This window comes from Onychostoma macrolepis, chromosome 01 (genome assembly GCF_012432095.1).
Source record: "Onychostoma macrolepis isolate SWU-2019 chromosome 01, ASM1243209v1, whole genome shotgun sequence".
In the NCBI taxonomy this organism is placed as follows: domain Eukaryota; kingdom Metazoa; phylum Chordata; class Actinopteri; order Cypriniformes; family Cyprinidae; genus Onychostoma; species Onychostoma macrolepis.
Window position 1 is genome coordinate 2,630,665 of NC_081155.1, and position 13,894 is coordinate 2,644,558.

The 13,894-nt window shown below is 35.5% G+C and overlaps 2 protein-coding genes across 3 annotated transcripts; both read left to right on the plus strand.

Moving 5' to 3' along the window:
* The first annotated feature begins 11 nt into the window (after positions 1-11).
* LOC131528209 (microfibril-associated glycoprotein 4-like) lies at positions 12-4,795 on the plus strand. The gene is given in 6 exon segments (XM_058757244.1): positions 12-571; positions 662-859; positions 940-1,036; positions 1,889-1,927; positions 1,930-2,055; positions 3,172-4,795. Coding segments are annotated over 6 exon segments (723 nt in total). The 5' UTR covers positions 12-565; the 3' UTR covers positions 3,429-4,795.
* Positions 4,796-9,788: 4,993 nt separating this feature from the next.
* On the plus strand, positions 9,789-13,568 carry LOC131528015 (uncharacterized). Of its 2 annotated transcripts, none has more exons than XM_058757124.1 (2): positions 9,789-9,960; positions 11,620-13,568. In XM_058757124.1, the coding sequence occupies exons 1-2, from the start codon at positions 9,789-9,791 to the stop codon at positions 12,426-12,428; spliced, it is 981 nt and encodes a 326-aa protein (XP_058613107.1). In that variant the 3' UTR covers positions 12,429-13,568. The 2 variants fall into 2 exon arrangements, with proteins under 2 accessions (XP_058613107.1, XP_058613119.1); XM_058757136.1 differs by lacking the exon at positions 9,789-9,960 and adding an exon at positions 11,299-11,421.
* The last annotated feature ends 326 nt before the right edge of the window (positions 13,569-13,894 follow it).

Here is a 13,894-nt window from a genome sequence, read left to right on the forward strand (position 1 = left end):
ATTTATTGTAAAAAAAAGAAAATAAGTTAATGATTATGAGTAATTGCTCTTCTAGAACCTGATTCTATATCAAAACAAATATTTACTTGTTTAAATTTAAATGAACAGCTAAAATTGTAAACTCCTGATGTTTGGGGAGTACACTGGCATTTTACTGGTCTGATCAAGGTGTAATGTTAAAAAAACTTTTTAAAAATAACTTGATATAAGCTAAATATAAGCTAAATATCTCATCTGCTAGACAAAATATAACATAATGCAGCTTTTTCTCATTTCCTTATTGTGGTCTATTTACATATTTGAAAATGTACATTTAATTTATGTTGTATGATTTTTTCCCCTAACAGATGTTTACTGAAGAATCTAGAATGTCATGGTGAACATTTATTTAAAGACAGAGGAGGAGCCTGCAATCTGACAGATATAAAGCGTGTTTGTGTCAGACTGAATGGCATAATGGCATAGTTACTGCTTTATTCTTCATTTACTTTACAGAACATTCAGACATCTGTGCAATATTACCTTCTAGAACAAATCTCTGAACAACTGAGGAGAGATTTAGAAGATGACTGTAAGTTCCTTGCTTCTTTCATTCGCTTTCATTTCATTTTGATTATCATTACACATGTAGAATATGACTCTTTTTCTCTGTCTTGTGTAGATATTGTTTTTGGTGGCACTTCTCCCGGTTGTATTGGGCAGTGACTGTAAATTCATGCAGTTTGACTGTTCTGATATCTACAACTCAGGAGAAACAGTCAGTGGGATTTACTCCATCTATCCAACAGGTGACGTTCCTGTCTGGGTTTACTGTCAGATGATCTCAGATGGGAACGATGAAGACAAAGGAGGATGGACGGTACGAATGTGACTTTAGATCTTTAAACACACATCAGAAAATTCATTATGAATCATATATTTTATATGAAAGCATCACAGGTGATTCAGAGGAGAATGGATGGCAGTGTGAATTTCTATCAGCCGTGGAATCAGTACAAGAGAGGATTTGGAAATGTGGAGAGTGAATACTGGCTGGGTAAGATCTCACAGTGTGTGTGTTTATGTGGATGTTCATGTTCTTCATGTGTTTGTTTGTGTGGATGTTCGTCACGTGTCCAGTGTTTGGTTGTGTTCTTCATGTGTGTATTTGTGTGGATGTTCATGTCCAGTGTTTGGTTAAACGTGTTCTTCATGTGTGTGTTTGTGTGGATGTTCGTGTCCTGTGTTTGGTTGAGTGTGTTCTTCATGTGTGGATGTTCATGTCCAGTGTTTGGTTGAACGTGTTCTTCAAGTGTGTGTTTGTGTGGATGTTCATGTTCAGTGTTTGGTTGAACGTGTTCTTCATGTGTGTTTGTGTGGATGTTCATGTACAGTGTTTGATTGAACGTGTTCTTCATGTGTGTTTGTGTGGATGTTCATGTCCAGTGTTTGGTTGAACGTGTTCCTCATGTGTGTGTTTATGTGGATGTTCATGTCCAGTGTTTGGTTGAACGTGTTCTTCAAGTGTGTGTTTGTGTGGATGTTCATGTCCAGTGTTTGGTTGAACGTGTTCTTCATGTGTGTTGTGTGGATGTTCATGTACAGTGTTTGATTGAACGTGTTCTTCATGTGTGTTTGTGTGGATGTTCATGTCCAGTGTTTGGTTGAACGTGTTCCTCATGTGTGTGTTTATGTGGATGTTCATGTCCAGTGTTTGGTTGAACGTGTTCTTCAAGTGTGTGTTTGTGTGGATGTTCATGTCCAGTGTTTGGTTGAACGTGTTCTTCATGTGTGTTTGTGTGGATGTTCATGTCCAGTGTTTTGTTGAACATGTTCTTCATGTGTGTTTGTGAGGATGTTCATGTCCAGTGTTTGGTTGAACGTGTTCTTCATATATGTGTATGATCAGGGCTGGAGAACATGTACCAGCTGACACGCAACAGGAAGTACATCTGAGAGTGGATCTGGAGGACTTTGAAGGAAGGAAAGGTTTTGCTCTGTACTCGTATTTCTCTGTGGATTGTGAATGTGCCGGATATAAAATATATGTTTCAGGATTCACTGATGGAGGAGCAGGTAGGACGTTTTCATTTATACTCATTGAGTAAATATGCTTGCTCATTCACATTTATATACACAGTTGCAATCAAAATTATGCAACCCCATTTGGCCTCGATCATAACAAGACCTGCCCAACTCAATCCGAGCAGCTGAGTCCTTAGCCATCTTCAAGAATTGGCTAAAAACACATCTCTTCCATCTTTATTTGACCCTCTAATTCTAGCATTCTCTTTTCTAATTTTATTCTTAAAAAATTTATTTTATCTATTTGTTTTCTTTTTATTTATTACACAAATAACAAAAGCAAAAAAGGCTTCGAACACTAGCTTGCTCTATTCTTTTTCTATATTATAAAAAAACCTTGCTACGTATACTGTGTTAAGATAACTGAGACTTGTTGTAGCACTTGCGTATCATTGCTCTTTTGTTGATTTTGATTGCTTCCATTGTCCTCATTTGTAAGTCGCTTTCATCGAGTCATCTTTTAAGTCTTTTGTTGTACAATGCAGGTTTTTCTCAGTTGCTCTGATCAAACATTTTATGATATTGTGCTTTTTCTTCAACACTCTCAAATGTTTTCTGGTACAATTAATTTTAAGCTTATGAATAAGGCTGCTGTGTCTCTAATAAGCTGTGCCTCTGAGAAATTTCTTTAAAAACCTATTGTAACCGTAGACTTTCTAATGTGATAAAACTATTTCTTCTTTATAGATTTCAAAATGTATGCGTATGTTATAACTTAAGCTAGTTCTGTTTTCTACTAGAGTTTCTAAAGGCTTAATTGTGTTTTAAGACAATTTTGTTCCCTACCGTACAAATACATGACTTAAAAACAACAATGTTGAATACGGGTTGAATAATTATGATATAGCTGTGTTATTAAAAATCATATAACTCAAAAATATTACATTATATTGACATTATCACTTTTAATATGCCAGTAAACTGTCATAGATGCAATTTTGCAATTTTCTTCAGAAAAGCTTGCATTTGTAAAGTACAACAGTGTCTGGGGGGTTTGTTCTTCTCTTCTCTGGGGGATTTTTTTGATTGCAACTATCCGATTAAATAGAAACTGGGCTCTTTTGTATATCATGTTAATCATTATAATGATGCTCTTTCTCTGCACAGGTGACTCTTTGACCTCCCACAATAATCAGAAGTTCTCAACGTTTGACAAGGATCAAGATGTCTATGAAGATAACTGTGCTAGAATGCGTCTTGGGGCATTTTGGTATGCAAAGTGTCTCACTACAAACCCCAACGGTGTGTACTTATGGGGAAATGATAATACTTATAGCTCCATTGGCGTTGTCTGGTCAACCTGGAAGGACAATTTCACTTACAGTATGAAGTCTATTAGCATGAAGATCAGACCTGTATCTTAGAGACATTAGTGATTCCAGGAGAAATTGGTCTGATAATGGCAACTGTATATTTTGCATAGTAAATTTATGCTTTATATCGTAACTGTACAAAAGACTAAATCATCTAGGTCAGAATGACTTTAATAAACTCCAGCATTGAAAGCATTATGTCTGTATGTAGATGTGTTATAATGACTGTTTTGCCACTGCAAACCTCAAGAAATGTCCCTCCTAATATGCATAGTGTGTTATTTATTTTATAGCTAGTATCATGAGCAATATGACTGTAACCACAGTGACTAGAGTAGATATCAAAGATTCTGTTCTCCAAGTATTTTATTTCATGTTCCACAGAAGAAAGAATGTCATTCATGTGTGGAACAACATTCTGATGAGTGTCAATTTAGTGGTGAACACATGCGCGTTGCGTTGCATGTGATGAAGATGTGCGCCACTAGAGGGACACATTCACTAAACACTGACATCAACTCACATTTGACTGGATTATTCATTAAAGTTTGTGTTTGATAAACTGACTGAACTGCGAAAAGATTAACACGGTCATTCATATATCTGTCAGGTAAAGAACAGAAGAGCTGGGTTATGAAACCTGTACATTTATTCGCAGGTCTGAAGAACTTCTCTGATTGTAATGAATCACGTCATCACTAAAATATATTTAAAATCAAGAGTGATTCTAGAAATTTTGAGAATTTTGAGGGCTATTTTATCTCCAGTTATTCATGCTTTTAATTATTGCTGCTCACTTTTTACAGCCAATCAGAGACTTGCGAACGGATATGATGTTTTACCCGCCTCAGGTTAAGGAAGCTGCTCCTTTAGTGCACTCATGGTCCGTCTGTCATCTTCGGGTTTTTCTTTAAATTAATGTCATTGGGTTCTTTACAGACTACAAGATGGTAAATATTGTTAATAATTCCAGTAACATTTGTTTGTAATTCTTCGTTTGTTTCTGTGCAAGCCTGTTGCGCACATGTGTAATTGGCCATCATGCATTTTTAATAAAAAAAAATACTGTATAAATGTCATTTATTTTTGTTCTGCATCTCTTGAAGGTCAGCACCTTGGTATAGGTCCTGAGCTCATGACGATTCTCATGATGTCTGCCTTTTCCATTGTAGCAGTCGATTCCTGTTCCCCCTTGACGAAGCGTGGCTGCTTAGCGGGTTGCCAGGTCTGCGTAATGAACCTGACAAAATTGTTAATCAAACATTGCACTAAAGTAGCCCAATTCCGCGGGAAAAAAACTGTGGATATGGCAACACTGCAGCATGCAAATACACCAAAACACAACTGAATGTACAGAAAGCAAAAAGGGACAAATGTCTTGTTACACTGCAGCATAGTAAAATGATTCTCACACTCCAGTTAATCTTCTGTGATTTTTCTTTCTCTTTTTTTTTTCATCTTGCAATTGTTCATTTGTTTTTGTCTTATGTCCACGTTTTTGCAGTTTAATTTTGCCTATGCAAACTAGTGTAATCTGTCCATGCGGACATCCAAACTCAGGGCATAGGCTATTACTATTTCCATATAGAGCAACAATACATTTTAATTAATATTCTATTTGATTAATCTGTTTACCTTCTTACTGATACAGTGCAATGTATTTCATCTGAACACTTATCCAAACGTTATTGTTTTCACAAAAGCCTTGCATGCAAGATGCAAGTGTGGAACATAATGTTGTAATTGTAATTGGCATACAATCTCAGAGTAGACCAAATAAATCAATCGATCAATCATTCAAAATAGCTCAGTTATAAATTAGGGAGATGATCACAAAATGTTGTCACCTGAACGACTGTTCTTGTTGGCAAATGAAAGCAATGGATCCAAACCAATATGAGGAAATTCTAAATTACAAAACTCGAGCTGTTTATCCATTTGTCATAAAAAAAAAAAAGAGCAGAAATATTTCATTTGCAGATGTTCCTCCAGTTTCCAAGTTGATGGTAAGCAAACTACTTTATTAAGTGATAACTACACACTGACATGTTTTCTCATAGTGAAGTGAGGTATAGTGATACACCAAGACTTGATACTAACAAAAAGTCAACTTACTTGAAGCAACTAGCACAACCTGTTTTCCAATTTCAGTTTAAATGGGCCTATTCCTTCAATTGGGCCTTTAGAAACTCATTGCAGGTCATTTGTTTAGATTTTAACAATAAAGCTATTTCAATAGATGGCAAACTTTATCACATCTCCTCAAAAACAATGTAAAGTTAAGAAGAAAAGTGGTTGCTGGACAAAAAGAGCTTGTTTCTTTTTTTATGCTGCACAATGCAGACCCACTGTGCATTAGAGGTTTTCATACAGTATTTTTCTCTGTATTACTCCACAGTGTTTATAGACCATTTCTTATCCAGTCAACAGTCTAAATGACACTTATTTTATAACTATCACTGCCATATTAATGCAAAGTAGGTACAATAACTGAAGACAAAGCTTGGGTGTTTCTACTTATCTTACTTTTTTTCTTTCTTTTTTTTTCTTTTGTTTTTTTGGTATGGACATTTGTGATGTATATTTTGGGATAGTTTTTGTTAATTTAAGCAGCACAATTCACTGACATGCTGGACTGACATGCTAGCTGCTGTTCAGAAGAGTAAAATGTTGCTGTCGGGGACAACGTATGCTGTTATCAATACTTTGCTTTTAGATTTCTGTAGTCTGTCAAGTGCCAGTTTAGCAGACTGTCCATCAAGCAGGAGCCCAAGTACATCCCAATATGTGTATGTAAGCTTGTTGTCCACAGATGTGCATGGGTTTTGAGAAGTCATGAGGTCACAAAATGTAATTGTATTAATGTAGCAATTTTAATTTTATGGTGTACAAGCCTCTGGAACTTCTGGGCATGGATTTAGTGGGGAAAGTCACCAGGACCAACATGGAAATGAATACATTTGTGTCCTGGTTGACTATTACACAAAATAGCCTATGCTATTCCGAATAAATCTGAAGCAGTTGTCTCTCACTGCATTCATTTATTTTACAGGTTTGGGGCACCAAAGACAATTCTTACTGACCAAGGCACAGAGTCTGTTGACCAGGTTTGTAGTTTATTGAATGAAGGAAAGAAAGAAAAAAATCAGTATCCATAAAGATTTGTACACAACATTTATGGTTCATTGTATATTTATTTTAATGTAGCCTATGTTTTCCACAGACAAGGATTTTTTTAAGCTTTGAGTGCACACATAAAAACAACAACAGCAAGACATATAATAAAAAAATAAAAATAAATTAGCATAAATGAATAAGTATAAGACAGTATAAAACAGAATAGCCAAAGCCTTAAGCATCACATTGAAATCGGTAATAAATTTGATTGGAAAAAAATAAGTGGAATTAAATTTCAAGTTGAAAAACCTCTCTTCTTAAAACTATTTTCGAGTTTCGGATTAAAGACGGTATTTTGGGCCATTTGACTTGCCGTACATCCAGTTGTGCTTCTTGCACATGCTAGTTCTGATCGTACGTATGGTAACTAGGCAACTACGCGATAATTGTAGTATAGTTGCGTGAAGGGAAACAGACATTCTGAGGGGAACAGAATCGGCTTTCACCATATCAATTTTGCACATGCTTATTTCATTGACTTATGATTTTTTTTTTTTCTTGTATAAAAATAAGAACAAATGTTATTTATATTCATTTATTTGTTTTAAAAGTACATTATCTTCATAATTCATTCTTGAGGTAATTGTAATATGTGTTGTGGAACAAAACGTCTTTTCCAGTAATATTAATATAATTTTGATATTAAATGCACAAATAGTTTATCACAATGTCTGAATAGCCCTATTTCTAATTGTCAACATTTGTATTGCTGGAACTGGTAATGCATGTGATTACACTGAGTGTGATGATTCTGAATATATTGCATGTGTGTCACAGCTCACGGGAAGCACGGGAACCAGGAACGAAGAGACGAGGAATTCACAACATAAGAGTTTAATATTCAAATAGGAACACGGATCACAGGCAGGGTAGACACTTAAAGACCGACAAACACTAACTGAAAGGACTGGGGCTTATAAAGACAGGATAATGAGGGAACTAAGGAGACACACCTGGGATCAAATTAACACAATCAGACTGGGAAGAAACTGGGTCACAGGGAACACATGGGGAGCAAAAACACAACTAAACAGTCCAGGGGCATGACAATGTGGTAGTTATTATAGTAATGATCATTTTGAAGAGTATAGAAAATCAAAAGATAAGATTGTTAATACATTTGGTCACTGTCTTTTAGATATGTGTCGTAATTTAAACATTCATTTTGTAAATGGAAGAATTGTTAAAGATATCGATGAAGAGTTTACATATGTCAGCAGCTGGATGTAGTGTGATTGATTATTTTATTATAGCCAGTGAACTCTTTACATATGTTAAAGATTTTGAGATTTTATATGTAGATATTTCTGATCACTTCCCATCATCATATACCATGAGGTTAATTAGTGTTGAATCAAGGACAAAAATGTAGAAAAATCACAATGATGTAAGAACCTGGACAAGATTTAAATGGGGAACTAATGGTGAGATGAACTAATGTTTTTTGCAAAGATTATCTTATTTACTGAATGGAAACTTTTTAGGTGGCTTTTCTACTGCAGTGGAAGAAGATAATAATACAGCGGCTATGATGTTGACAGACTGTTTACAAGAAGTAGGTAGATTTCTAATTAAAAAGTCTATATTTAAAGTTAAACAACCACAGTGGTGGGATGAAGATTGTTCATTTCAGAAATCTGTAAAATATAGTGTTTTAAATCAATTCAGAAGAACAGGTAGTGTGGGGACTATGAACAATTATATTCTTGAGAAAAGAAAAAAAAATTATGTTATAGAAAAAAATAACAGTATAATTTAAATGTTTAAGGTAATATACTATAGGAAAACACAGCACCTGTGGAAGAAAATTAAAAGTTATGGAAGGTCTAATAATATTGAACATGATAAGTGGCTAGAATATATTATAAAGTTATTATATGATTCAAAATTTAATATAGATGCTGACTTTGTGAATGAGCTTTTTAAAGCTTTTAGAGATTGTTAAAGCAGTGAAAACAGCAGAGAGACAGCCTCTGGCTACTTGTCAGCTGAGTGAGTTGACGCGCTGTTACCATGGTAACCTCCTCTGCTTCAGTTTGATTTGAATGCTCAACGCGCGCGCTCATTGGCCGTCCACACGAACGCGGTTATTTTCAAAACAGCAGCTTTTTCTATGCGGCCGGCCGTTCAGTTGTTGTCACTGAAACAAAAAAATAATTATCTCCGCCTACTTGAAACTTTGTCAGGCTTCTGATTGGCCAACATGGCCTAAAACACATCAAAGTTACGCATTTACATAAATAGTACAAGAGTCAAATAAAATGTCCTGAAATTTCATCATGTATTGTTTAGTAGGCCTACATCAAACTGTAAATTGAATGAGAATATAAAAGCAGTGAATGCAAAACATTGTTTGAAGTCAGTTGTATATAAATAAAACAACAGGATATACTATTCTATAATATAACATATAATATAATATAATATCATATGAGGCATGAATATAATTTCACATGTAAACACAATTAAACACAATATGAGCTTTATGTTATGCATTTTAAAAATATATTTTCAAAATGTATTTCAATATATTTAACAGTGTTTCACATATATGTGAATATATTACCTTTCTGTATGGGAAAACATTGGGATTTTATATTTTTTCAAAAATATTTGAAATGGATTTTAAATGTGGGTCAAGATCGGCAATACTTATGTGGCCCACATATCTACATTTGACATCTGGGCCAAATACTACATTTGACATCTGGCCCATGTCTTGTGTACCGTCTTAAACCCGGTACCACCTCTGCCAAACTCGGGCCATGTTTGGCCCACATGCTGTATGCCAGTGCCGGATGAATGGCAGATGAATATATGAATATATATATATATATATATATATATATAAAATAACAGAATATATTATTCTATAATATACTATATAACATCATATATTATATAATATCATATGAGGCATGAATATAATTTTGCATACAAGTAAACACATAATAACACACAACATGAGCTTCATGTTATGCATTTTAAAAATATATTTTCAAAATATATTTAACAGTTTCACATTTATGTGAATATATTACCTTACTGTATGGGAAAACATTGGCATTTTACTCAAAAATATTTGAAATGGATTTTAAATATGGGTCAAGATCGGCAATACTTATGTGGCCCACATATCTATATTTGATATCTGGGCCAAATACTGCATTTGACATCTGGCCCATGTCTCGTGTGCCGTCTTAAACCCTGTACCATCTCTGCCAAACCCGGGCCATGTTTGGCCCACATGCTGTATGCCAGTGCCGGATGAATGCCAGCTGTGCCAGATGCATGCCAAATCTGGGCCAAATTTGTTTGCTGACTGGGCTAGTGTTCCTCAGCTGGGCTAATTCATTTAATGTTTCCACCATGGTCCTGTACCTTAGCAGGAGAGATGAATATGAAGGTATTTATTACAATACAAGATCACTCAGAGTTCTGCAGAAATATTTTCTCTCTCTATAAATGTGTTTATAGTGCATTTATTTTGTTTAGCCTTCTGAATATAATGGTATACTGTATAAAACTATACTTGAATTGATTTATTTATTGGTATTGGAGTTTTTTCATGTTTTTATTTATTCACCAGTGAACAACTACTTCATAGAGTTATAATTTACTTAATCTTGTTTGAAATACTAGCAAATTTTGGGAGCTTCCACAACTTTAACACATTTACAAAAGATCAAATCAGCAATACAGAATTGTTGTGTGTGTGTGTGTGTGTGTGTGTGTGTGTGTGTGTGTGTGTATGTTGTATATACATATATTGACTAAAAAAAAAACTTTTGTTTAATAGAGAAGTATTTCTTTCACAAGTGGAATAGAAAATGAGATCATACCTTTCTGAAAACTGTCATGTATTTAAAGTTTCAGTTCGTTTCCTGCTGCAGAAGCACAGATAAGCTGAAAGACTGGCTCTCTATCTGACAAACACTGAACCAGACGCTGATATGGGCGTGTCCTGTCTGTAGGGAGTTTGTTAACGTCACGCTTTGACTGCTGCAGGTTTCCAAACTCTTCCTGGATCCTCCTTATCATTGCACATTTCAGATGCTTCTCTCACTGCTCAACTCCTCAGCTGATCAGTAGACCTGACCTGAGCTCAGTGTGTCCACAAACAGAAACATTTAAAATGTGCTCCAGAAACCCCTGGATTATTGGGACACAATCTGACCTACAAGACTAGACATACCTGTGTATACTTTCATTTACTGGGTCATATGATGTAATAATGATGTTTAACAAAGTGGGTGTGCTTTAACTGGTTCAGGCAAAAAAAAAAAAAAAAACATTTGACATTTATGGAAATTGAGAAGTTGGAGGGGCTTCTGCTGAAGATAACAGTTCAGAGGAGGTGCAAGAAACATCTACAAATATCATTAGTTAAAGTGAGTTAGTAACTACTTAGAATAATTTCGATATATCTGCCGTGTTTGACACTGTCAATCAAGTCAAGTCAAGTCACCTTTATTTATATAGCGCTTTTACAATACAGATTGTGTCAAAGCACTTAACAGTATCAAATTGGAGGATAGAGTGTCAGTAATGTATAATGATAAGATTAAACACTCAATTTGAATTCAGAGATGTCATTGTCTAGCTCAGTTTAGTTTAAATAGTATCTGTGCAATCAAATCGGCGATAATCGCTAGAAATTAAGTGTCCCCAACTGAGCAAGCCAGAGGCGACAGCGGCAAGGAACCAAAACTCCCTCTGAGACAGAATGGAGAAAAAAACCTTGGGAGAAACCAGGCTCAGTCGGGGGGCCAGTTCTCCTCTGACAATCATCAGATGCTCCTCTCCACCCTCTCATCACTGGGCATCGCTGGAATTCCACTTCGCTGGTTTGAATCCTATCTCACTGGTAGGTCTTTCAGGGTGGCCTGGGGAGGGGAGGTATCCAAAGCACATACACTGGTCACTGGGGTTCCTCAGGGATCGGTTCCTGGACCCCTCCTCTTCTCCACATACACTACATCACTGGGTCCCATTATACAGGCACATGGATTCTCCTACCACTGCTATGCTGATGACACACAGCTCTATCTCTCTTTTCAATCAGATGATCCAACGGTAGCTGCAAGGATCTCAGGTTGCCTGGCGGACATCTTGGCATGGATGAAAGAACATCACCTTCAGCTCAACCTGGCAAAGACTGAGCTTCTTGTCTTTCCCGCCACTCCGACTCTACAGCATGACATCACGATCCAGTTAGGTTCATCAACAATTACCCCATCAACTTCGGTCAGAAATCTTGGTGTAATCTTTGATGACCAGCTGACCTTCAAAGACCACATTGCAAAGACTGCTCGATCTTGCAGGTTTGCACTACACAACATCAGAAAGATCAGGCCCTTTCTAACGGAGCATGCTGCACAACTTCTTGTCCAGGCCCTTGTCATTTCTAGGCTGGACTACTGCAATGCTCTTCTGGCTGGACTTCCATCAAACACCGTCAAACCTCTACAAATGATTCAGAATGTGGCGGCACGACTGGTCTTCAAGGAACCCAAAAGAGCCCATGTCACACCTCTCTTTATCTCATTGCATTGGCTACCAATCGCAGCTCGCATCAAGTTCAAGACACTGATGCTTGCTTATAGAACAACCACAGGCTCAGCACCCGCCTACTTGCACTCACTATTAAGAATCTACATCCCCTCCAGAAATCTGAGATCTGCTAGTGAGCGACGCCTCGTGGTACCATCACAAAGAGGCTCAAAATCACTCTCCAGAACATTCTCGTTCACCATTCCTGGCTGGTGGAATGATCTTCCCACCCATATTCGGAGTACTGGATCCCTGTCAATCTTCAAGCAACAGCTGAAAACTAATCTCTTTCGACACTACTTGACTTCACCCTACACTTAAAAAAAAAAAAAAAAAAACTTATTTATTCCTTCCCTAGCTTGTACTTATTTAAACAATGCCTGAGACATGGTGTTACAAGCACTTCGGTAATGGTAATTTTAGATGACCTTTCGGATGTATTTAGTTATAAAACACTTTATAATCTATAATAACATTTATTAATATTTTCTCTAAACTGTCTGGTATATTAAGACAAGCACCTGCAATTTTGGCCAAATTAAAGATATATTGCGTGTGAATTTCCACATGTTATAATGTAAGCATCATTAATGACCCCCTGTGTTTAATAAAATAAAAAACTAAAAATGATTAGTGAAAATAAAAAATGATTTAATAAAAAAAAAATGAGAATGATTAGTGACTCTAACTGGCCTGTTTAGCTAAGCTCTCAAAACACTTCTTTTACTGGTACAATATTGCATGTTTGTAGATTATATTTAATAGTTTACACTTTGCAAATATGTTTGCAGCATTCTTAAGGACTTAAGGAAATGTATGCTTATATTTATTTTCAGTGTTGGGCAGTAACTAGTTACTAGTAATTAGTTACTGTAATAATATTACTTTTTGCAGTAACTAGTAGTGTAACTAATTACTAATAAGATTTCAGTAATAATATTACAGTTACTTTCCATAAAACAGCTTAGTTACTTAGTTACTTTTGATGCCTCAACCCCGCTGATTTAAAATCCAACAATCAAATAATTCCTAGATTTATTTTCATAATTTTCATGACTCGCACATGCATGTGATGTCCCCAGTGCAGCAGGCAAGCTTGGAATATGGAAAAGCAGATAGAAATATTGCATTATCGGCATGTGGTACATTATATTAATATAATATCATTTAAAATATTTTTGGAAAATTAAACCGTTTCTTACAAACTCATGTGATTTGATAAAATACATAACGAAATTTAATCGCATATGGGTAACAGAAAAATTACTTCAAGCTATACATGACAATTAATGAGATTAATACAACTCTTCTACTCGAATGTCACTATCAATCACTATTGAGTGTTTGTAATAACTTCTGACTGCGATCCAATGTGGATTTTGCTCAAATGATGAGGCAGAAATATGTTGTTAGTAACATTCTAGAAGAATTTGATCTGGAAGATACACAGTTACAACTTCTGTGGGGAGTGAAGAAAAAGTAATGTAACTAGTAGTGTAACTAATTACTGTTGCCAGAAAGTAATAAGTAAAGTAACAATATTACCTTTGAAAGGAGTAACTAGTAGTGAGTAATATATTACATTCTTTGAGTAACTAGCCCAACACTGTTTATTTTCATTGCTCCTACTTAAAAAAAAAAGAAAGAAAAAAAGGAACAGACACCTGATCAATGACGGAAATTAACCCTCCCATTGATATTTGATTCCTTAAAGTTTTTTTTTTTTTAATTATTATTATTATTTTAATTATTATTATTATAACGTATTATTATAATCTTTCTAATTT

Coding starts and splice junctions, on each gene's coding strand:
- LOC131528015 (XM_058757124.1), top strand. CDS start 9,789: ATGTTTGGCCCACATGCTGTATGCCAGTGCCGGATGAATGCCAGCTGT. Junction 9,961..11,619: donor CAGGAGAGATGAATATGAAG/GTATTTATTACA, acceptor CTTTTCAATCAG/ATGATCCAACGGTAGCTGCA.